The sequence below is a fragment of the Podarcis cretensis genome (genome assembly GCF_951804945.1).
Source record: "Podarcis cretensis genome assembly, chromosome: 5".
Classification (NCBI taxonomy): domain Eukaryota; kingdom Metazoa; phylum Chordata; class Lepidosauria; order Squamata; family Lacertidae; genus Podarcis; species Podarcis cretensis.
The window spans coordinates 24,427,176-24,452,214 of NC_137174.1; the positions used below are offsets into that span (position 1 = coordinate 24,427,176).

The 25,039-nt window shown below is 39.7% G+C and overlaps 1 protein-coding gene across 4 annotated transcripts in view; it reads left to right on the forward strand.

The window, feature by feature from the left end:
• The window catches only part of WAPL (WAPL cohesin release factor), a 54,588-nt gene that overhangs the window by 22,621 nt on the left and 6,928 nt on the right, over positions 1–25,039 (forward strand). For all 4 annotated transcript variants that reach the window (XM_079975574.1, XM_079975575.1, XM_079975576.1 and 1 more), the window contains exons 3-15: positions 4,359–5,393; positions 9,972–10,090; positions 10,991–11,086; positions 12,164–12,316; positions 12,543–12,679; positions 14,499–14,610; positions 15,061–15,288; positions 17,643–17,754; positions 19,584–19,681; positions 20,905–20,981; positions 22,618–22,793; positions 23,569–23,684; positions 24,532–24,693. In XM_079975574.1, the coding sequence (XP_079831700.1) occupies positions 4,359–5,393; positions 9,972–10,090; positions 10,991–11,086; positions 12,164–12,316; positions 12,543–12,679; positions 14,499–14,610; positions 15,061–15,288; positions 17,643–17,754; positions 19,584–19,681; positions 20,905–20,981; positions 22,618–22,793; positions 23,569–23,684; positions 24,532–24,693 (2,621 nt within the window). The remainder of the gene's footprint in view (positions 1–4,358; positions 5,394–9,971; positions 10,091–10,990; positions 11,087–12,163; positions 12,317–12,542; positions 12,680–14,498; positions 14,611–15,060; positions 15,289–17,642; positions 17,755–19,583; positions 19,682–20,904; positions 20,982–22,617; positions 22,794–23,568; positions 23,685–24,531; positions 24,694–25,039) is intronic.

The window sequence follows — 25,039 nt, forward strand, 5'->3', positions numbered from 1 at the left end:
TTTGGTAGTTAGTGCCTGATTTACCCAGACCTTTACAAATGTAGTCTGAGACAAGTCTTTACAGGCACATGTTCTAACTCTCTTCCTTTTTTACTTGAATTCCTCAAAAACCCTGTAATGGTTCTGTTTGGTCACTTGGGAAAACTTATCTTGATGATACAGTTGGGAGTTTGCTTAAAGGATGGTTATATTATCTTTTCTGCCCTTTACAAGTAGTAATACAGCAGAGACATGCATAGTGGTGCCAGTTTTCCCTAATTCATTTTATGATTCTAATTTATAGTCCTATAAAATCATGATATTCCTTGAAGCCTCCCTTTCCTATTAAATATCATTTATTATCTGTATAAAACACAAGCTTGTCCTGGTAAGGATGTGGTTAAAGGGAACATCTGTTGGAAGGATTCTAGATAAGAAGGCTGTGGAAAGGTTACATAAAGATTAGAGCAACAGCTCACCCAGCAAAGAAGCAATTTTGGTAAACGTGGTAGGAAATAGTCAAAGGACAAAGCAGAAGTAGCAAGCTAAATTCTGTTGTCAACAGCATTCATCCTTAAAGAGCTCTATTGCTGAATTCATGAGAATTGACATTGCATTTCTGCTTTAGAGCACAAGTAGTGCGGAGAGTTTTGTTTGATTACCACTGTTGGTAGAAGTTGTAGTGAAGCTTCAGTTTAACTGTTTGTGATCTTGAAATATTTTAGACACTTGGCTGATAGCTTTTTCATAGAACATGAATTTGCCATGTAAATGTAGGTACTCTTCTTAATTTATCAGTAAGTATGTTCTGAAAGCTTCATGCTACACTTGTTGACTTGGAATGTTTTGAAGCCTATATGTGATGAAGTGAGGGTGGAATAGTTGGGAGATTTGTGAGGAAAGTAGGGTTATCTGTGGCTTATATTCACGAACAAAAATTGGCTTGGAGCAGGCTTGTCCCCGGATGTTGCCTGGTTTTGGCTGGGCCGGCTCCCAAGATGGTGGCGCACCAAAGGGGGTCCCTGAGAGGGAGCCAGAAGGCGGTGAAGAGGAGAAAGAAGGAAGGAAGGAGCACAGACAAGACAGCGAGTGGGGTCTGCTAGGAGGAGGAACAGGAGATATAGCCCGTGTGCTGGGACTGGCACTAGCCTGAGGTGCTGCTGGGCTTTAGCCCGCTGAGGGGCGTGTGAGTCCCACCAGCCTCTGCCTCTCTCTGCCCATTCCGTCAGGGGCTATGGTGGTGCTGACCCTCTGGAAGCACTGCTGCTGGCAGTGGAGTGAAAGCGCTGTCCCCTTGGCCCCCACTCCTCCTCGGGTTATGTCTCTCCCCCCCTTTAATTTTAAAGGTGCGGCTTATATTCGGGTGCAGCTTATATTCCGACCAATACGGTACTGTACAAACTGATTTCAACAAATTAGACTTCCTCATCTCCAAAAGTAAGATGCACTTCATTGGGGAGATCATTTGAAAGTTTTGGAACTGACACTGAAAAAGCTCTGATATAGACCCTTGTACTTCTGACCTCATCACTTGCAGGAATCACCACGAAAGCCTCTTTAGCTTATTTTAAAGCAGGACAGCTTGGTTTGGGAAAGACATTCTCTAAGATATTTGGGTCCCATGCTATTCAGGACAACATAAGCACTTTGAATTCAGCTCAAAACCTGCAAAACATGTAGTTGTTTATTAGAGGCGAGTGACCATTCATCAGTTTGAAGAAGTGTTACTTGAATTGGTACAAATAAAGAACCAAATAAAGATTGCCAAAGACAGTAAAACAGTATGCTAATTACAACATAAGGAATAGACACAAAGCATGGTTACCATACACATTGCAGAAGCAGGCCCTTTGAAAAAGCAGAATCCAGTCATTTAAGGAGTGCACATACAATTCTCTCATCTCATGCTTCATGTTATTCATGAGGATCTGTATTAGAGAAGGAGAGTAGGCACATAATACGGGCAACATCTGGGGGCTGATGCTAGTCTTCAGCACAAGGGGCTGGGCCAGTCCCCAGTGGTTGTGCCACCTAAAACCATCCCTCCTCACCATGCCTGTTCACTCTAGCAGCAGCAGAAGCTCCCTGTTACGTGTAAGTGGGCAGTATTCCTTCCCCAATGGTTTCATCCCTGGCAGAGGTAGGTTTCCTCTGGAGAGCTGCCTGCTACCAGCATGGGCAAGGAGCCTAGCCAGTGGCAAGACTGATTCGAGATTTCTCATGACATTTTTATCTCCCTTTAGTAGAGGAGCATGGCTGATGGAGGCAGCCGACCTTGTATTGCCCACCAGCAGAAAGTTCTTTTCCTGGACTCAAGTGTAGGTAACGGCAGGCTTGGTTCTGCACCTTCCATCATAAAGATGGTAATGTGTAATTCAGCTGCAAGTTTTAATGAGATGAGCTTGGCACATATTTTAAGATTATATGGCAGAGAAACATGGCAGGCTGTCAGGGCAGTACTCCATTCTTCCTTTGGCGGCCTGCTCATTTGCCTGGATGAAATTTTTTGTCGTCAGTGGTGACTAGGTGAGTAGTTAAAAAGCAAGTCTAAAAATAAGAATAAACGATAAAACAATAGGGAACAGAACTTTGTTTGCAACCTTAAAGCCTCTAAAAAAAGCAAAGTGTATGACCTGATACTTAAAATTCAACAAGGCAAACTTCTTCCAGAAGGAAATTCCACAACCTAAGTTTTATTTGACGACTTTTCCCTTTACTTCTCTACCTTCACAAAAGAGAACAGTGTAAATTGAACATGAATGGTCTATGATTCTGCTGATTTCTCTGACCGTTTCAACTGACAGATGCAGACTTGAATTCAGTTGTGTGAAAATATAAATAGAAGATATTTCTGGTCATGGGGTACGGTGGTGGTGTCCAGCCTATCCATGTCATCTTTAGAAGTGACTTTTCACAGCAAATGGGGCATTTAGCAGAAGGGAGGAGTGAAGCAGGAAAAACCCACTTATATTTCTAGTTGTTTTTGTGGGTCAGAGCCATAGGCAAAAAAAAAAAAAGGGACTGATGGTTTATGAGAAATGTAACAAAGTAAAAACTGGAGAGAATAGATAGAACTGTCTGCGGTCTTTTAGGGTAGGAGAATAACTGCTTATCTTTATCAAACTGTTCCTACTATCCTTCTATTATATCTAGTTGGCTTCATCGTGTGGATTTTCTGCAGGAATAAACTTGATGAGTGTTGCAAATACCTCAGTTTACAGTGGCTAGGAAAGAAGTCAGAAGGCCACATATAATGGGCTCGTTAGGTGTAGTTAAAGCACTGCTAATACATTGATTTAATGCTTATTAACTTATTAGCCTTCACAACAGTCCTGTGAAGCAGGTCATTGTTCCTGCAAACATTGTTAAAAATGTTAACTGAGGTTGAATGAGTAGAAAGTGACCTGTTGGAATCGCATCTACAATGCATCATGGCTGAGCAGAGATTTGAACCTAGGCATTTAAAGATTTCAATGCAGTACCTGACATAGTGAACCAATGCCAAGGACATGGGTTCAGTTCCCATAGGGCCACCTCCATATTCCAGCATTGCAAGGGGTTGGATTAGAACACCTTCGGGAGTCCATTCCAACTCTATAATTCTATGACAGTAACTGCAGTTACTTCCTTTTATGCAAATTTTAATTGGTTTACAGGAGCAAGAAAGCTAGTGTATTTAGTGGATAAGCTGCGCTTAATATTGTAAGATTGAATACACAAATTTCTAGCACGCAGCTAATGAAATGTTAAGCTGTTTGTAGGTATTGAACCTATTATGAACAAATGATATACATTGGATACATCACTTTATAATTTATTTTGCGACCTTCTGACTAAATGTAGTAACTTGATCTGACGAGCCATTCCAACATTGCTCTTTATAGGTTTTGGTCTATGTTTAGTACTATCCCAAACAGTGTTAACATGGCTTGGTCAAAGGATCTGTAACTTGAATTCAATTAGAGTTGTGAATGTTGCTGAGGCTGGTCCATAGCAATCCTGTCTGAGTTTACATTGAGGCATGGTACTGTACTGGGTAACCCGGGTGGAGTGTAATGAAAGTGGGTGGAGTGGCAGCTTTAGTCAGCAAACTCCAGACATGTTACATGAATGCTGGTTTGGTTTTGCTGCAGAAGAAAAACTGCAGCTATGGAGCGACTCTTTCCTGCCCCTGGGTGGAGATATGTTCTGTACCCAGGCCTGATTATTGTCACTAAAAAACAGAGGGTAATATTGTAGTGAACAATTGTCTTGTTAATGTGTCCCAACTGGAAAATTGCTGTTTGTTGAATATTTCTCTATTTCTTTGTAAAGTATAAATAAAATGCAGTTAAACTTAAAATATAAGCTATATTTAATTATTGCTGTTTGTTTTATAGATACAGTACAGACTTTTAATGACAGTGAGAACAGTCACTTCATCTACAAGAATTTTGAAGACAATAATATAATTAATGCTCAAACAGCAGAAATCTCTGGGTACAATATTGAAATGAAGGAATCTCATGATTCTTGGGACTCCCATATCGGGAAGAGAGACTCTCCATCAGAAGTGTCACTTACAAAGGAATCATTAGTGACTGGCTTATATGAATGGGAAGATGAGAATGAGGATACCCGAAGAGGAGAATATATGTTGGGTTTTGATGATGAACCACTTTCAGAGATAAAAAACAAGGATGAATATCTGGTTAAAGAAGATATGGAAAGTCCAAAGGAAACCATTAGCGAAGAACTGATGCAAACTGTTCTCAGGCCAAGTAATTGTCGGACATACTGTAGATCCAACAAAACAAAATCACAGGGGACAACAAATTTTGATAAGCTACTGGATGGCACTCTTCAACCTTTAGCCAAAGCAAACAGTGATTCAAATACTGATGGTGTGAACCCAGTGAAAAAAGTTGCTTTAAGTAGTGGGACCAGTTTTAGAGGGACTGGAAGGACTAGAGACTACACTGTTCTCCATCCATCGTGTTTGTCGGTTTGTAATGTTACTATACAAGACACTATGGATCGTATTGATGAGTATGCCACATCTACACCTACTGATTTGGGAGAAGCAGGACGTCTGAGAAAGAAAGCCGACATGGCAACAACCAAGACAACAACTAGATTTCGACCTAGCAATACCAAATCCAAAAAAGATGTCAAATTAGAATTCTTTGGGTTTGACGACAATGATGAAGGAGGGGGTGGTGAAGGCGGCTCTAGAACATCTGGAAGCTCAAATTACAAAATTAAATACTTTGGTTTTGATGACTTGAGTGAAAGTGAAGATGACGATGAAGAGCGGCCGTTAGAAAGAAAAGTCAATAAAAAAAGAAACCGGACAGCTCCATCCTCTTCACTTCAGTCCAGTTCTGATGGAAGTGAGAACTATTCACAAGACAGTCAGTCAAGCACTAACCCAGGTAACATTAATTTGTTGCACTTGTTTCACAATTTAATAGCTACAGTTTGATAGTTAATAATTTGGTTCATTAAGCCAAGAGGGGAAATCTGAATCTTTCTCTTTCTCCCCCCCCCCTTTCTGGCCCCCACATTTTGCATGTCAGCTTCAGGGCTTCTGACCTGGTTAATTCAAAGCAGTTTTCTGTTGCAGTTGAATTGAGAAACTGTGGCTTCATCTTTGTGTAGTCAACAGGGTCTGATCTTGTTTCACAGAAATTCCAGTGAAGTCTCATCAAAATATTAGGAAATTGATGTGATTTTTATTGTAGTATGTGTTAGGCTGTCTTTGAAAACAACAACAAATAATTGAACTTAGTGATGGCATTGTGCCTTTCTGATAAAATCAAGTTACTGATCTTTATTTTTGGTATGGATTGGTAAATATGCAGACTGAAGATCTGAATAATCAAGACCTCTTTCCTTTATTTACATATACTTTTAAACATTCAAGGTGGTGAGTTACATTAATTTTGAGTGTGTGGAAGTATATGAGGTTATAAATCTTCAGGCACCCAGACCTAAGATAGAAAGCTGATGAAGATCACCTCCTCCAGTAATTGTTTGATAACTGTAGTCCTGTGAAATAAATGGAAGCAGTTGCTGTAGTTTCATTCATTGACTACAGAGTCTCCCAAAACTAAGCTGGGCCATTGGAGTATAACACATGAAATGCTTGATCAGCAAGGCAGACAAGATAAACTGGTTAATCATTGTAGTGATGGTTGCTTTAGCCAAAACAAACATGAATTAATCACAGAGTAGAAGAGAATTGAGGAGAGTGACAGATTATGAACCAGCTACTTCAAAGATGACTGTGTTTCCTGTAACCATTTCAAAATGAAGTCTTCTATCTTTTATGGGTTCTCCAGCATAGTCTAAAAATATCAAGGCTAGAATGGATCTCCTCTCAACAGATAACTCTCATATCTTCCTTACTCTGCCATGTTAAACATTGCAGCAATTTGTTGAATTGAAGATTGCTTGCATGATGTTCCTTTGCCATAGATAGGTGATTGGATTCTGTCAAAGAGAAAGTGAACTCTGTTCTTATTTGGGTAGCTAAAGGATAATATTTGTAAAGTCCTCACTTATTTGTATGCTCCTCTTCCGAAAAAGCAGGTCTCAAGTGTCTCCCCCCAAAAACCAGCCCCAAAATATTCACCTCTCTTTTTCTTGGAGGTGGTGGTTCATGCTTATAAAGCCAAAATACTCCCTGTTCCTTTTCAGTGAAACTCCATATAAAAGCAGATTTTATTTATAAAAGATAATGATATGAGTGCTGTTATTCTTGGAAGGAAGTAATAATTCACACAGTAGTCAACTAGAGGATTTAAATATTCCTGAAAGTGCTTTAAAGTGGTGAACTTGCTAACAGAATTTTGTGTCTTAATGGTCAAGTAGGTGGGTTGCTGTTGAGTCTAATTGAACTGTCAAATGAGATGGCCATGAAGTAAAGTATAGTGTTGTGTAAGTGGGAGCCTCCATTTTCAGAGGTATTACAAGGTTGCTTGATAGCAATGGCAGGAATGAGGCCCTTTGCTTTCCACTATTGTAGGTGTCAACCTTTCTTCTTAGGTAGGTGGTGCCTTGCAACTTATCTCAGATTGTTCCTTCTCACTGTTCTTCCATTTAAGCCACATAGATTATATACAGTCATACCTTGGAAGGTGAATAGAATCCATTTCAGAAGTCCATTCAACTTTCAAAACATTTGAAAACCAAATCATGGCCTCTGATTGGCTGCAGGAAACTCATGCAGCCAATCAGAGGCCCCATCAGATGTTCAGGTTCGTAAAGAACGTTCACAAACCAGAACAATCACTTCCAGGTTTGCGGCATTTGGGAGCCAAAACGTCAGAGTTCCAGAGTGTTTGGGATCCAAGGTACAACTAATTTCTTTCAAGCTTCATGTTACTGTAGGCATCCTTCAGCAGGAACACACAGATCACACAAGCAACCACAGAATTGCTACAGAATTTATTGTATTTGATGTGGTGAGAAATGTCCCACTTGTGACCTGGGGTGGTGCTCTGTAAATCTTCTGTAAAAGAATGGTGGCTTTCAGAAGACTACCATATTTGTAACTTGCAACAAATTCAGTTTTTCTTACTGTTCTAATTAATGTGCTTTAATTTGACCAATGGGACGCAGGTGGTGCTGTGGGTTAAAGCCTCAGCGCCTAGGGCTTGCCGATCGAAAGGTCGGCGGTTCGAATCCCTGCGGCAGGGTGCGCTCCCGCTGCTCGGTCCCAGCGCCTGCCAACCTAGCAGTTCGAAAGCACCTCCGGGTGCAAGTAGATAAATAGGGACCGCTTACCAGCGGGAAGGTAAACGGCGTTTCCGTGTGCGGCTCTGGCTCTGGCCAGAGCAGCGATGTCACGCTGGCCACGTGACCCGGAAGTGTCTCCGGACAGCGTTGGCCCCTGGCCTCTTAAGTGAGATGGGCGCACAACCCCAGAGTCTGTCAAGACTGGCCCGTACGGGCAGGGGTACCTTTACCTTTACCTTTAATTTGACCAATGCACAGCCAGTCAGTTTGGCAAACCCAGGATCGAGGCTGGCCTGACTGACTGCTTGTGTTTGCACATGAGTATCTTTTTAACCCCCGCCTTCCAAGCAACAGTGCCCTGCACCTGGAAAAGCCCACTTGCAAGTTCTAGCCCCTCCAGAGCAACATGTAGTAAAATATGAAGGGTTACCATCGAAGGGATTTTTGCCCATTTGCACCACCCCCAAATGCAAGCCTTCTGCTTGGCCCAGAGGAACAGTTTCACCCCCTAGAGGTTGTTAAATGTCAACCCTGTGCTAAACATTTGATCCCTAAATGTTAAGTTAGTTTTCTAGCTAAAGATTTAAGTTATTGCAGATTTAAGTTAATGCATGATTCGTGAATCTGCCAAAGAATCTGCGTTGGTGCGGATGTTAAAAAGGAATGATGGAATTAAAGAGGTGGATAACTTGGAGAGAACACAATGAAATGGGATTCATTGTTGGTTTGTATGTGAAAGTGTAGCTTTAAAACCAAGACCATGAATAGAGTAATGTTTAGTAGGCACATCAAAATAGCTGAACACCCAAGAGCCTGGCTCACTTGTACATGTTCATGACTGCAGTATCAAATAATGACTTCCATGCTTTTGGATGGGACTACACAGATAAAAAGCTCTTCCAGATTGTCCCCAATGTAATAATAATTTATTGAACTGGTTTTAATACCTGAAATAGGAGCAATTAATTTCACTACGGGAGGTTTTTCAACAGGCCTCTGAGTTTATTTTCTTTCTGTTGTGTGTAGTTTAATTATAACTATTATATGATGATCCTATCTTTCTCCTGTTATTAATCCAAATGTTTTATGAACTAGTAAGTTGTTGCAAGCCTGTTTGGTTTACATGTCTTTCTAAGACAATTGTAATGTCTGGTTTACATTGCTTTCCCTAACCACAGAAAAAAAGGGCCAATGAGACTTCCCTATCTCTAGATCAGGGCAGTCCAACTTTTCATACGGAGTGGACTGCAAGAGTACTTTGACATGAAACCTGCAGGCTGTGTTGTCATGCAGTGAAGGGGTGGGTGGGAGGGAATGCATTTGATGCTCCTGCTGCCTTCCCAAAGCTGGGTAAGTGAGGTGCCAGGCTGAGTTTTTGGAAGGAGGCGCAAGGCTCTAAAGGGAGGGTGGTGGTGCTTTTCATAGTACACTGAGCTTTGGAGTAGGTAGTAGTAGTGGTTAGACTTGCTGCTTCTGTCCGTTTTCAAAGTTCAGTGCAATATTAGACCCCTTCCCTGCGTTGTCTGGCACAGGACTTGGTGGAGCTGAAGGTATTAACAAATCAGGACTTGGCTAATAAGACTTGCAGAAACCTGTTTCTATATGATGTGATTGTGACAGGACTATGTAATATAATGTTGTGCTGTATGTTCTTGATGAGTTGATAACTTAATTTCAGCTTTCATGTTCATGTGATTATTCTTAAGCTGTGCTTTATTTAACATAGAATGTGCATTTGAAACTGTTATTCCTTCCACAATAGAGTGATTTGTGGTAAATCCCTACAGCCCCACCTGTTTGGGAGGGGGAAATTTTATATATTCAACTAGAGTTTTCATCTGAATTCCACTGTTCCCTTTTTAAAATGTAGACTAGCCTCCTCTGATGTTTATGTCAAAAGGAGAAGGCTGCTGAGAGACTTTTCCTCCTAATGTAATACTAATGTCTCAACAAATGAAACTGATCTGTGGAAAATGTAACTTGAAAAAAGAGACATTGCACATACTTTTGTAAACCAAGAAATCTTTAATAAAAGTATGTTTGTTTGTTTTTAAAAAGGAGTAGGCTGCACGTTCTGTAACAGATCACACACACATTTTTGTGATAAACAAACAAATGGCACTTTTGCTGCAAAGTACTGTTTGTTAATTCCCTCCCAGTATGCAGTACCCAGTTCTCAGTGTGTTTGAACGTTTCACCCTAGATGAAGGAAACCTCCCCGATACAAACTTGAAAAATTACAACTCCTTGTCTTACTCTTATCCTGGCAGAGCTATTGGAGTTTCCAGAAGATGCATCTAGTGTTCATGAAAGCAATAAGAAATCCATAAATCCACAAGGTGATAAGTCTAAGGAAAACACACGGAAGATATTTAGTGGACCAAAGAGGGTAAGTAGTACCAATGAAATTAGACTGTCATGGTTTTAGTAGTACTTTTGTTTAAGAGACAGTCCCAGAACCTAGTAGTTCATAATGCATGTTTCCAAGAACGAATGCATATATGGAAATATAATACGATGAAAAACCCATCTGGATTTTATAGTATGCTAGTATCCTGCTGGTTGCTCCTCAGGTCCTTTACTTCCTTTATATCTCATATATCTTGATAGAAAACAATTTGCAACAGGCACCCACCATTTGTTCACCAGAGGTGAATGTTACTGGGCTCTCTGTGTGCTGCTTGTTGTCCTGTTCACCAGATATTCTCAGGGGCTCTCATTTGAACTGTGGGTTGGTGAATGTAAGAAGTGCTGTTTTGAAGAGAGACTTTATTTTTTCTGTACTCCAGCTCAAATGAGAGAAGATTGCATATCCATCCCAAAACCTCCCCAGCTCTCTGGAATATGGAGAGGGAGGCCATTGATTGTGGCAATTGATTGTGGCAACAAATAATGGCTCGCTAATAAACAGACTCAAGAGTTGTAGGTCCATGACTAGTGAACTAAAATGCAGATTCCTTTAGGAGATGAATAATGTGAAATATTTGTTTATTCCACACCCCCATGACTATATTAACTGATAGAAAATCTTGAATTTGAGACAAATATATACACCTTCTAAAGCTTAGTTTTGTACATAATGTCATGATAATGAGTTCTGTTCTGATGTTCTTAGAATTTAAGGGAGTAAAGCACTGTCATGTCAGTGTTAATGTTCAAAACTCCCGTGAAATGTTTTGTGGAAGACAAAACATCATGTAAAATAAATCTCATAGATGATTTGAAATGGGTGTTCTTATAAATAGCTGGTTAGGTTCTAAATGAATATTCCAACTGTTTTGTTTTGCAGTCACCAACAAAAGCTGTATACAATGCTAGACATTGGAATCAACCAGAATCTGAGACTCTTCCGACATCACAGGTGTTGAAAAATCCAAGTGTCCCTGTGAGTAAGGGGATCTTGTTTTCCCTCTGCCAACCCTCCCAGTGCTTAGAGATGATTCATCTACACCAGGAGAAGTAGCCTGAGAAATGGCTTAAAATCATAGTAGTATACATCAGGGCAGTGTTGCAGACACTGCTTGATATTAAGGTTAAAAAAACCCTAGCATATTCCATGGTTGTGTTATGCCTTTAGTATGACAATGGTTATGAATTTAACCAGGAATAATAATGATATTTTAACTACCTTTTCTTAGATTGCAAAGAATACGTTGTCCACTGACATTGGTTTCTTACATTTAGGCTTCTCTTTTGTATGTGGCTATGCAGGTTGAATCCAAACTTATTACTGCATGTTTACTTCTTAGCATATGGGATGGTTTATGTAATTTAAACTGAAATACAAATTGCTTCAACAAGTTATTTTTTGTGACAGCTAGCTGTAAATGTTTGCATCTATTACTTTATAATGCACTTAGAAATGTTATTGGCCCTCAGTCCACACAATTTTAAATCGGGGTTTTTATTGGTCAAAGACATCTCCAAATCATATAAATAACTGGAGGCGATAATTGTGCACAGAAAGTGTTTCCATTACACAGCCAAAAATGAAAGTACAAAATGATTTTGTTGGGGGAATAATATTTTGAATGATTCTATGGCTCAGCATGAGCATGGTTTCAGGGACATATAAGAGGGAGCAGTTAACAGCTGCCATTGTGTTTTAAAATATTTTGGGTTCGTGTCTGTCTGCTTAGTTTTTTAAAGCTTAAATGTGGTTCCATTAGTCTGGATTCTTAAAGTAAATGGTAAGGATGTCACTATACTGTACTTCCATTTCAGTTGCCCCCTGGAGGCCCTTTAAAAAAATACCCTACGACATCTGAATTGTAATCATCTTGCACATAAAGCATGTGTTCACTCATTTAATTTGCACTTTTGAAGCGTCTGAAAATCTCAGTGGATGAATGCAACAAATGCACATAATTTTCTGTTACCTATTTGGTGTTCATAAACATCTACCCATCTACCTATTTGGTGTTCATAAACATCTACCCATTCAAGTACTTTTCATTAATAGGTAAGGCTGTCTTCAAAGGAGGCAATTCATAAAGATGATGGAGTGTTCAAAGCTCCTGCACCACCTCCCAAAGTGATAAAAACTGTGACCATACCCACTCAACCCTATCAAGAGATAGTAACTGCCTTGAAATGTAGGAAAGAAGATAAAGAAGTAAGTGGAATATCTAAAACTTTCTTGTTTTGAAAGTAAACTTGGTGCAATATTTTTTTACCATTTATGATCCAAAGAACAATTGGCCAGGTGGAGAAACCTGCCTATTGAAAATAGATAACTTATCACTCTGAGCTGGCTGATGATTTCTCTTGCTGCCAGATAAAGTAGTCTTTTAAATGGGAGCTCTAAAACTAAAAACAAGTTTTATACATCTGCCTTCCAGTTATACACTGTTGTTCAACATGTGAAGCACTTCAATGATGTAGTAGAATTTGGAGAGAATCAAGAGTTCACCGATGATATTGAATACTTGTTAAGTGGACTGAAGTGCAATCAGCCCCTAAACACACGTTGCCTTAGGTAAGATATTTCTAATAATAGCATTTCCACATTTACCAAATAGCATCTTTTCTTGTTAGGTGTATTGTGTTCATAAGCATTGTAGACTATTGCACCATTGGGAGGTGAAAGCAGAAATGTGCTAATAATATACACATAGCAATTTTGTTTCCTTCAGGAACGTCCTATGGAGAACCCATGTACTGGTGCAGTTGTGTAAAAAGTATTGCTAGTAAATTGGGCTGATGTTGAATGGAAGTCAATCTGTATAGCTTAAGTCATACTTGTTAAAAAGGAGAGCTATTTGTTCTCTGTGTTCTCAAGAGAATATAGTAGCCAGATTTTGACCTGACAATGCATTCACAGTAAATAGGTAAATGAAATAATTCCCGCTATTGTTCTGAAGTTGCATGGTGTGATTTTTATTCCCCTTATGGTTAATAAGGAATGTCTCATACTGTCTAAAGAAAGCATTGAATAGTTACTTGGGTAAACACACTGGTGAAAGGATGTTATTAATTGTTATTACCTAGTTCGCTTTTTCTTTCTGAGTAGTTATCGCAAAAGTATTTCGTTGATGCATTTTTCAACCCCTCTTTCGTCTTCAGGGAGTGCTCAAGGAAACTTGCTGTAGTTTAAAATAAAACCAAAAAATGACACTAAACTTACACAAATGCAACAGAAAAACACAAGATCAGAGCCATAGTTGGATTACATTTTAGGGTGGGTCAAACGTCCAGATGGTCACATAGATTAGATTAATAATTCATCAGTTGCTTTTAATAGGTTAATAATTAATCAATTGCATATGTAGCCAGTCAGTCTCACCCTTCTTTCCATGAAGAAATCTTGTTTCAAACTGGTGTTGTCTGCTACAGCAGAGCGAGACTGCTGATGGCAGGCACCCCTTCTCCAGCCTTAACCATTATCGTTAGCATGTTGATCCAGATACAGTAAATTCACCAGACAGCTGGCACTGAATCAGCTGGAAAGAGAAAGAGCTTGTGTCATCAGAATACCCCTATCAAAAAACATAATGGTATCTCTGCATAAGGTTGTACATGTATGCATACCTGATTGTTTCATGTAGCTTGATCTTTCTGAGGTAGTACGAGGTAAATAGAAAACGAATAGGAGATCTCTAAATGTTTGTGACTGTGTGCAGACATCTTGATTGGAGCTCTTCAGTCACTGAAGCTCTTCCTTCTGTAAACTAAGCATTGATCAATCCTCTTTGCTGGACTGTCCTTAACTAAGGGACCAGATTACAAGTGATTGACAGGAGCTGTGATGGTGGCAGCTCTCTTGCTGGTTTGTGGCTTAGCCAGCTGATTGTTAACATTGACAACTTCCTGACTTCAGCTGCTTCCCACGGCATCACACAGCATAGTAGTAGCCATAGAGGGGAGATGGGGAAGGGGATCAGTGGAGCACTGGGGGGTTTCTTCCTCACTACATACACTTGCTAGGCACACTATGTCCACAGAGGAGCACCTTGAGTCAAATTGCTCACTGCTTCTGATTTTGCCATAGGCCTGCTGCACTGGGAGTGGGAAATATGTCTGACTGTCAGGCTATTTGTGCTACAGGCCTACACTTTTGGGTAGTGCCCCATCGACAAAGTTTCCTCCACGCACTTTGGGTTTGCTTGACACGAAGCCAGAACGACATTGTCCTGTGGGGTGCACCTTGTCATTTGATTTGATTATGCTCCATTGTGACTGTAGGGGTTTTGCGGGCAGGCAACCTGGGCTCTCCATTGGTTGTTAAATTCTTTAAAATAATCCGCTAGAGACTTGGAGAAACTTTAGTTCATAAGATTTTTTTGGTTTGTTTTTAGTGTTATCAGCCTGGCGACAAAGTGCGCCATGCCCAGTTTCCGAATGCATTTGAGAGCACATGGAATGGTAGCTATGGTCTTCAAAACACTGGATGACTCGCAGCATCACCACGTATGTAGAGTTGTGGTTGCAGATGTGAAATGGCACACCCATCACTTAAATACTCATACTGGTTTTAATTGTGTTTTTATTTCGTCTGTTGTGTATTATTTTATTGCAGTTTAAATTCTTTGGAATGCACTGAAATATAATCTCTATGAAATGAAAGAAGCGAAAGAAATACTATTTAAAAATAATGCAGCATCTAGTACTGTGCAGAAAAATCATTAAGTTTGTCTGCCAAGACCCTCAGCAATTTTTAAGTAGTCCTTGGGGACTCCTTAACTGAGAGTTCAAAAAGCTTTTGCTTGGACATAGCCTTGCCCCTGACTTGCATAATGAAAGTCTGTGGGCTAACTGTAACTCCTTGGATCTTACATTCATGTTTAAATCTTACTAGATTTCTGCACTTTAACCAAATATTTAACCACTTTGTTTTCCTGTTTTTCCTTTCCATTGAAGAATTTATCACTTTGTACAGCAGCTTTAATGTATATCTTGAGCAGAGATCGCTTGAACATGGATCTAGATAGAGCCAGCTTAGATTTAATGATCCGGCTTCTGGAACTAGAACAAGACTCTTCTTCATCCAAGTTGCTCAATGAAAAAGACATGAACAAGATTAAGGAAAAAATCCGAAGACTCTGTGAAACTGTTCACAACAAACACCTTGATCTAGAAAATATAACGGTAGGTTGTGTGACTGTTAACCTAATTTTTCTCTAATGTGAAAATGGTACAGGTGTTATTGCTGTTTTTGTGGGTAGAAACAAGTTAACTTTTAAAAGATGCTTTTAGAACAGTAGAGTGTAGGAAAACCCTGGCACTTCTGAAATAACAGCAGTGATCCCTGCAGGTGGTATTTAGTGTAGTCATGGCTTCTTTCACTCACATCTTCTAAAAATTTTAACTAGGGCAGATGAAGAGTGTTGAACTCTTGAAAGATAAAACCCAAACACTTTTAAGTATTTAACAGTGCAGTTCATCTCATGGTTTTTTCTTCTTCATGGTAATAGGCAAACGGTATAGAACAAATAGATCTACTTAGCAAAGCCACTAAAATAGTGTATTTAATTGATTCTATAATTAAACACTAATGACTTTTCTGAATAATATTTCACTTGATAGAATGGGAGCTGAAAACAGTTATTTTTGTGATTCTGTGTGTATAAAAATGTCCACTTTTACTAGGGCTAAATGTGCTATCTGGTATGAAATCTTTACATGCTACTAGTATAAGAGGTGGGACGCGGGTTGTGCTGTGGGTAAAACCTCAGTGCCTAGGACTTGCCGATCGCATGGTCGGTGGTTCGAATCCCCGTGGTGGGGTGAGCTCCCGTCGTTCGGTCCCAGCTCCTGCCCACCTAGCAGTTCGAAAGCACCCCTAAGTGCAAGTAGATAAATAGGTACCGCTTTATAACGGGAAGGTAAACGGCGTTTCCGTGTGTGGCACTGGTGCTGGCTCGCCAGATGCAGCTTGTCACGCTGGCCACGTGACCCGGAAGTGTCTTCGGACAGTGCCAGCTCCCGGCCTCTTGAATGGGCGCGCAACGCTAGAGTGGGTCACGACTGGCCCGTACGGGCAGGGGTACCTTTACCTTTACCTTAGCATAAGAGGTTGCAGGGTGGAGTTTTCCTGTTCAGGCACCCATTCCTTTTAAAGGATTCCTTTTTCCTCCCCCCACAAAAAAAAAACACAGCCAGACAACTCTGAATTCTGTGGCTGTTGAGCAGGAGAAGTTATCAATTGGACTGTGTTGGGGGATTTTCCCCACCTTAAGGTTTTCTTCTTAAAACATTTTGTATTTCTGCAAACTTTGCCTGTTTGAGTGAGACCCTGTCAGCATCTGACCCCTGTGCTCTGAGACCTGCACTGCTTGCCAGTTTGCTGCTGAGCCAAATTCAGTGTGTTGCTATTAGTACATAAAGCCCTTTACAACTTGAGATCAGTTTACCTGGAAGATCGCCTCACCCCATATATCCCCACTTGACCACTTCAGGCTGTGGAACTGGCACTGTTACAGCTGCTGCATAGAACCCCTTTTAGCGTGGCAGCTGTTGTACGTTGGAACTCCCTGCCTATTGATATTGGGCAGGCACATTTACTGTACAGTAAGCCCACAACCTACATGCATTTAACTTGTGTGCATTCAGGTTTATGCATGAGGCAAAAAAAAAAGGGATGGTGGGGGGGACGGTTCTAGGGGAAATGGCTGGCAATCCCACCCATCATTGAACCCAATGTGTTTGGACTATACATAGTTTTGGCTTTAGGTGTAATCCCTGGAACATAATCCCTATGTAAATTGCAGGCTTACTGTACTTTTTCTGGTGCCCGATAACACATTTTTGTTTAGGCAAGCCTACCCAGGCATGTAGAATGTTGATACGTGTTTTAGTATATGTTTAGTTTATCTTGGGTTTTTATTCTTTAAATGTTTTAATTAGTTGTTTATAACCTTTTTGTGGATTATTTTAAATGTTTTATTCTTTTTGTTAACAACTTGGCAAATAGAGGGATTGATGCCTACACAATCTTCTCGCTTAGGGACTATATTTGTCACCTATCTAAAGCCACCATTTCTTACATCCGACCTTCTTCATGCGGGTTTTGATGCCATTTTATTTGAGATGCATAAAGCTACACTAAAATTATCAGTTTGGTTTCATACTACCTCTTACATTTTGAGACTTGCCCCCAATCTGCAGTACAGTGATCCATTGGCTCAATCATTTTATGACTAGGTAAAGAAATACAATGGTGCAATTTGATTTTGCATATGAATTCATTTATTTTGCGAGTAGTAAAAGAGTTGGAAGGGAGTAAGATATGGTGATAGTGCAGCAACATTTTGCTAAGATACAATAATAATCTATAAACACACGGAGCAGTAAAATATTTTGGTGGTTAATTAACCTGCACTTTCAAACTTATAATACATAATCATGTAGTCGAGATTCAAGTGACAGTGTTAATGGAAGAAGTACCTGATAGAGTGCTGCTTTTAATTTATAAACCATTTTTTTCTCTGTGTGTTTTCTAGACAGGGCATTTGGCAATGGAAACATTGCTCTCTCTCACTTCAAAACGGGCAGGAGACTGGTTTAAAGAAGAGTTGCGACTTCTTGGTGGTCTTGATCACATTGTAGATAAAGGTATGCACATAGCTCGAGTGAGAAAGTATATATCTTTTATTATTAGAAGGTAGTTTATATTACTCGTGTGGTAGAATGAAAGGACTGTGTATTAGAATACATGCAAATAGTGAAATTTTCTGATGCGCTGGATAGACGAGCCCATGGAATGCTATGAATTACCAAAACCCTTTTCTTGTGTGTGTACTTAAACTTAGCTATTGCAGTAGTAAAATAATATATACAACTGTAGTGATATGACCTCAGTTTCAACTTTTGCCCAATAAAAAGGTATACTCGACAAGATCATGAAAGAACTGTCCCCAATAGAGAACAAAGAAATAAAATTCCTAAGTTGCCCTATTAATTTATCCCATCACTAACTTAAATAGAGATCTTAATCATAGTTAATTCTGTGAGAGGCTCCCCCCCCCCCCATTGCAGCAGAGGCCTGTTGGTACTCCTTGCTGAATGAGCCTAGTAGTTGTGGAGTGCTCAGTTCCCTAGTTAAATTTAAACATTGCAAGCCATCCCAATGATGACCTTGGGAATAAGAGTTTGTCTTGATAATGCGTACCTTTTGGAGCAAAGAAATGGTTTGTGGCCAGAGCTACACATGGATAGGAAGGGATCAGCTGTCCTCATCGAAGTGAATCTTATTTTACAAGAAGCAATAGCCTACGTAGCTCTCACTTTTCCCTGCCAGAGGTTATATGTAGAGTTCTGGCTATGTGTATCAGCTGCAGCAGGATTGAAACCTTGTATCTGAAGTTGTGGGTATCACTTGATCCCCACTGACCTGAGGCACACCTGTGTTGGGAAGTTGTAGTGGACTTTTCTTGGAAGTATGCCCGGGCCTTGTAGGACAGGGTACGGACTGGATTCTCTTGACATCCATGACAGTCATGTCACTGTGTGTTTTGCTACTTGACTTTCATGCACAGCTGACATGAGGGCTGTTGGGCAAGTGTCATGATCACTTGGTGTTGATTGAGTTACAAGACTTGTGGTGTGGTTTTGCCAAATCCTTGAGACAGTCAGGATTGCATCTTAAAATCTTTTAAATGATAGCAAATGGTTATCTGTATTCTGTGTACATTTTACAATTTGATAGCTTAGGCTACCCAGGCATATAACTCTATGGTTGCGTTCACATGTAACACTAAACCACTTAGTGTTGTTGGTTTTTTGTTGTTGTAGTTATTACAGCTAAACAGTATATGTATCACACTAGATAAACCAACCAGTCATGGTTTGGTGCTATGCAGATTAGCCTGAACATGCCCAAGCAAATGGTTGGCTTTCATGTTCCCCACCTCCCCTCTTCCTTCCCTCTTACTGCCATTTGGAGGACTTCAGCACAGTTTAATTTCAATTTTACAGAACCCTGGCTTAACATTAACTTCACTTTCCGACCAGGGGTCCTGGTTTAAAACAACCGTAGGTAACTTTCATAACAAGCCAACAAATAAGTTATGAAATCTTTTTTAAACCACAACCCCCTGGTTTGAAAGTGAAGTTAATTCTGGATTTTGAATGAATGAAGCTAAAGTCTTCTGATGCCCTCTTCCTAACTTGGTAGGAGAAGGTTTGTACAGGCCCATTCACTTAGGGCTAAAATCTGATTTAGCATGAAGTGTGAATATGGTCATATATGTGCACGGCATACATGTATTTTTAAATTGGCCTCTTTGTGTTGTGTGTGTGTGTGTGTGACACAAGTTGGCTTAAAGTATATTGATAAAACATAATTAGAGTATTAGGGTATTTCATCACATATATGCAATTTTGGAAAGTAAAAAATACTTCCTTTAACAGTTTAGTAACAACATAAACTCTTTGTTTCTTAGTTAAAGAATGTGTGGATCACTTAAGCAGCGATGAAAATGAAGAGAAATTGGTTGCTTCATTATGGGGAGCAGAACGATGTTTACGGGTCTTAGAAAGCGTAAGTATTTAACTTTGTAAAGAGTGATTTATTTTTAATGGTCCAGAACCAGGGGTGAGGAAAGTCAGAACCATGGGTTCTAGCCATAGAGCTTCTTACTATTTATGTGCCGTTTGTGTTAATTAGCTACTACACTGCTTTGGGTTCGCCCTGGGTTAAGCTTGATGGGCCATATTCAGATTGGGCATTCTGAATCTAATTATAAAAAACTAGCTCACTTCAGCAAATGTCTAACTGGTAGTGCTTTCCTAAATGGTATTGAGGTGAAAGATGTTGCTGACAAGGTGTGTGTGTGTGTGGGAGAGAGAGAGAGAGAGAGAGAGAGAGAGGGTGGGGAGAATTTCTTTGTTGCCTTTTTCTATTCTGTTTTTTGGTTCCTTGGGGGAGAGAAATGGAGATCTGCAGCCACATTGGAGGGGAGCTTGTATGTACCTGTTTGTGTGTGTAGACTAACACACATGTATATTTGACAGTATTTATGTTTGTGAACACAAGGTGCTTTGTCTCTTTCAGGGTTTCCCAAGTTTGGGACACCAGCTGTTTTTGCACTACAATTCCCATCATCCCTGACCACTAGTCCCACTAGCTAGGGATTACAGGAGTTGTAGTTCAGATACAGCTGGAGACCCAATTTTGAGAAACCCTGGTCCATTTCTATATTAGCATGTCTGTGTGTGTATTATCATGAGAGATATTATTTATTCACTTCCTGTTAATGGTGGACGGTGACTCTAGAATTCCTTACCAAGCCCAAAGTAAAAATGTGGCGCTGGCTCTATATGTTAATGAGGCTCTTAGCTAACAGTATACTATTGGTAACACCTCCGCCTGCTCAGTCAGCTCTAAGTGGGGGTAGTGTTGAAATGGCCAGGCTTGGAGAAGTTAAACTGGCTGAGGGTTTGGTTAGTTGGCCTTGTAGGCTTCCCTGAGTTTGTTCTGTTTAGCTTGAGGACTCCCTAGCTTTTTGCTTTAGGCTGGAGATCTCCCAGCTCAAACCTATTCCCTTAGCCCAGGCTGTTGGGCGACGTCAAGTGTTCTAGAAAATCCAGGTTTCTATAAATTAAGTTAATGGTGCTTGCTTAGCACAAAGCAGAATGTTAAATTACAGCATTCTAGAAGCTTGATAGATCTGTTAAAAGCATAGTGTTCTTTCAGAAGGTGAAAGGAGCTTAACTCGCACATCAAAGGATGATACCTGTATGATATTTTCTTTTCTTTTTTAGGTAACAGTTCATAATCCAGAAAATCAGAGTTACTTGATAGCATATAAGGATTCGCAGCTCATTGTCTCTTCAGCTAAGTAAGTTCTAATGAATGTTTTTTAAAATACAGTATGGTATACTTCTTTAAAGGTTTATGTTGTTAGGTTATGTATTAACACTGCGATCTTGGTGATAGCTTTCCTCAGCATGTGTGTGTGTATTGCAGCTTAATATTTTCAAATGAGGGGGAAAGCGAGTTAGATCGTTTCCTGCTTCCGCTTACTGATATGCTTTTTTCTACCTGCTGGAAGTAACTTCTGTTGCTAATTATGTTTTGTATGATAAAGTTTTGCAATCAAAATCACTTTTGATTGTGAAATGTTTCCATACAAACATTATACACACACCCCACATTATCTTTATACGTGCTTCTCAATTTGGGGGAACTTCTTTTTCTTTCAACAACTTCCCTATGGAACTCGCAGGATTGGGGGGGTGACATAAGTAGTGCTTTCAGAAATTCTGGTCAGCACTCAAGCGGAGTAAAAATATTGACAGGAAGATTTATATGTAGTTTATGGGTTCCAGAGAAGGAAATTTGTTGACATAAACCCTGTATACATTTACTTACGTTTGAATCATAGCAATTAAAGAGAATTACATGGCCATATACAGTGATGCATGTTTTCTGTGCAAGCCTCTAGAGTGCATAGTATGGGGGAGAAGCTTAATCGGTTGCCTTAATTGAATGAAGACACAAACCTGGAATTAGCATTGTGTCTACAAGAGTTAGCTTTACATGACTTCATCTCTCTATCAAATACGTCACGAACGTTAAAAATTCTTATTGCAAGTTTGTTTGTTTGTTTAATAAACTGCCCTATACCTGGAGATCTCAGGGTGGTTTAGAGAAAAGAAAAGTTTATGGATTATGCCGAAATGGCAAAAATGACTGGAAGAACCAGAAATCAGGAAGACTGAAATTTTAATAAGGAATGGGGGACATTTATAATTTATCTTAAAAACCGCTGTAAACAGCTAAAATTGTTAGTAAGATTGGAATAACACTTGTAGTTTAATGGTGAATTTTGGACTTAATGGAGATGTAAAAGATTTGGATTATTATAAAAGATGCAGGAGGAAATGACTAACAATAGGACCCACAGAGGAGGGAAGTTCAGGAGATTGTCTGGAATCTTGTTTTTATGTTGTATGTTGGATATTGGATATGTGATTGTAAAACTTTAATCTGAAAAACCAAGTAAATATATTTTTTTTTTTTAAATAATCCTACTGCAGACATTTGGTGTTAAGTGCAAACAGTCCTGTTCACATTTAGCTTTATGACCAGACAACTAGTGCACATAAAAGGGGCCAAGTGACTAACATACCAGTTATGGTTCTGCTTTTTCAACGCCTTACTTCAATACTTGCTGGATCCAAAGTGCTTTGTGCTGCTAATATGTTGCAGATTCCTGTGTGAAGAATCTGGGACTAGATCATTATGAAGTGCACCTTTGGACCTTTTTTCCTAATAAAAAGTACATGAGATGATGCTTTCTAATATAATTTTGGGGACTGTGTCGCTAGTTACCATTAAACCAGCATGATAAATGAAAACTAAGCTTGCTGTTTACAGCTGGAACTGGGTTTTTTACGTGAAGAAATTTTGTCACACTGATATGAAAATGATTTGCGTTGTATATTTTGTTTTTGTTTTTTTGTAACCTTCAGAGCACTGCAGCATTGTGAGGAGTTGATCCAGAGATACAACCGTGCAGAAGACACCATCTGTCTTCCAGACAGTAGGGTACTGCCACACCAGAATGTAACAAACCATGTGGGTAAGGCAGTGGAAGACTGTATGAGAGCCATCATTGGTGTCTTACTCAATTTAGCAAATGATAATGGTAAGTTACTTATCCTAAAACATAAAATCAGATTATCATCTGTCCTGTCGGATTGTTTCCCATGACGTCTAGAGAAAAGTATTTCTGTATTTATGCTTAGGTCAGGTGGCTGGTTAATCAGGTGGACAGTAAGAGGTGTAATAATGTCCTTACAGCTCCCACAAAACAATGCTGCAAATGTGAAATACACATGCAACTATCATTTGAGTAGAGTTAGTGTCAGTACTGCAAATGTTGGTTTTCAGTTTACAAAATTGAGGGGGTGAGTGTGCCTGGCTGCCAAATTAGAACAATGGAAAACAAACTGTCTCTCATAAGGCAGCCTGAATTTTTTGGCTGACCTTGCACATGTCACTTAGGTATGAGTTGGGAAGCAGAAATGTCAAAAATACTCTTTTGGCTTCTACTCTGTTACATTTGAGATGACTATCGTGATTAGTCTGTTCAGTTATTTCACCTACTACGGCACCAGAGAGTCATGATGGGTTAATGCAATATTCCCAGCTACGTTGGGCTTAGATGGTTTACGTTCTGGTTCAGTTACCGGGTTTAAAAGGTGAGATTCAGTCTCCTCAAGTGCAGACTGGTGTGTCGGTCTGGGAGAGGTGTAAACTTGATCAGAGATTTGTTTGTGGGAGCAAAACCTTAATCTGAAATTCGATCATGGCCAGGTGTTATTGCCAGTTGCTACTTTTAATTGGTGTAAATGCATGTTTGAAATGCCTGTGGTTTTTTTAAATGTCTAATGAGCATTTATATCCTTTAACGTTTGCAGAGTGGGGTAGCACTAAAACAGGTGAACAAGATGGTCTTATTGGCACAGCGCTGAATTGTGTGCTTCAGGTTCCAAAGTTTCTACCTCAAGAACAGAGATTTGATATTCGGGTTCTGGTAAGAAAAACTGTTTAAAAAATGCCTCTAGAAAATGTAAGGCTACATGTTAAAATTACTTGTGCTAACTTCAGTACATCAAATTTAACATGACACCCATGAAAACTGTTTGAAAACTTCCACTGGTTCATAACATGACAGCTTTACTGTTAACTGATCATATCATTTCTCTGTTGAAAGAGTTGTGATTCCCAACACATTTCTGAGTATAAGCCTATCAGTACAACAAGCACCAGTCAAACAGCATTATAAAACATAAAAAACCAAGTGAACAGCAGTAGAATGAAAGCCATAATAGGTTCAAATAATAATAAATAAATCTTATTAGAACATGCCAAAATGGGTGGATACACAGACACTGACTGGCAGATTATTTCATGGTTTAGGCAGCACAACTGATCTTTGCACTGATGGCTGTTTCCGAAGGACAAGTCTTTGGCAGCGATCAAAGTGAATTTGGTGTCCTCTAGCAACACATTTGCAGGAATTACAGATCTCAAATGGTTCTGTATGACTCCTAGAATGAAATTAATTTCTCTTTACTTCTGGATGAGACAAGCGTATGGGAGAAGGCTTTACATTGGGGGGGGGCAAACACACACCCTCATTTCATCTTTAAAAGCACACATTCGCAAGACCTTTCAGACAGACATTTTCAAGATAAGGTAATGTTGGCTGGTGTAAATGGACAAGAATATTTTGTAGGGTTGTTGAAGGTGCAATTGCCAAAATTTCATGAGGCTTGCCACTTCTTGAATTTGCCAAAATTGGCCATACTTCTGAGCACCCTAAGAGTGTGCAAAGTACAGTTTTTTGTACTTTACTAATATTTTCTTCCTCCTTGCAGGGTTTGGGTCTGCTAATCAATTTGGTAGAGTACAGTGCACGAAATCGGCATTGTCTTGTGAATATGGAAACAACATGTTCCTTTGATTCCTTCTGCTTGGGAGAAGCCAATGATAGCATAAGCACATCTGGACGGATGGCTGCTGTTCATGCTTTAGTTCAGGTAAATAATAGTTTTTACTTAAAAGAACAACTATTTATGCAGTGTGAGAAACAGTTATCACCAGAGGAAAGAAGCAATGTTGGTCTAATGTTCAAATGTTGAACTATTTGTCATTCCCATCCCCTTTAAACTAACAGAGACGATAGGTCAGAGGAGGCATTAAGAGTCACTTATTTGTCCCAACATATTTTGAGCCATACGTCTCTTTATAGGCCTTTGATTTAATCCATGCAAGGGATAATTGAAGCCGTCTTGTGTACTATCTTAGTGGAAAACCAGATGTTACTGGGAGCCCTACTGGGAGCATCCTTGTGATGGCCATCAACTGGTTCTTCTCAGCAACTTG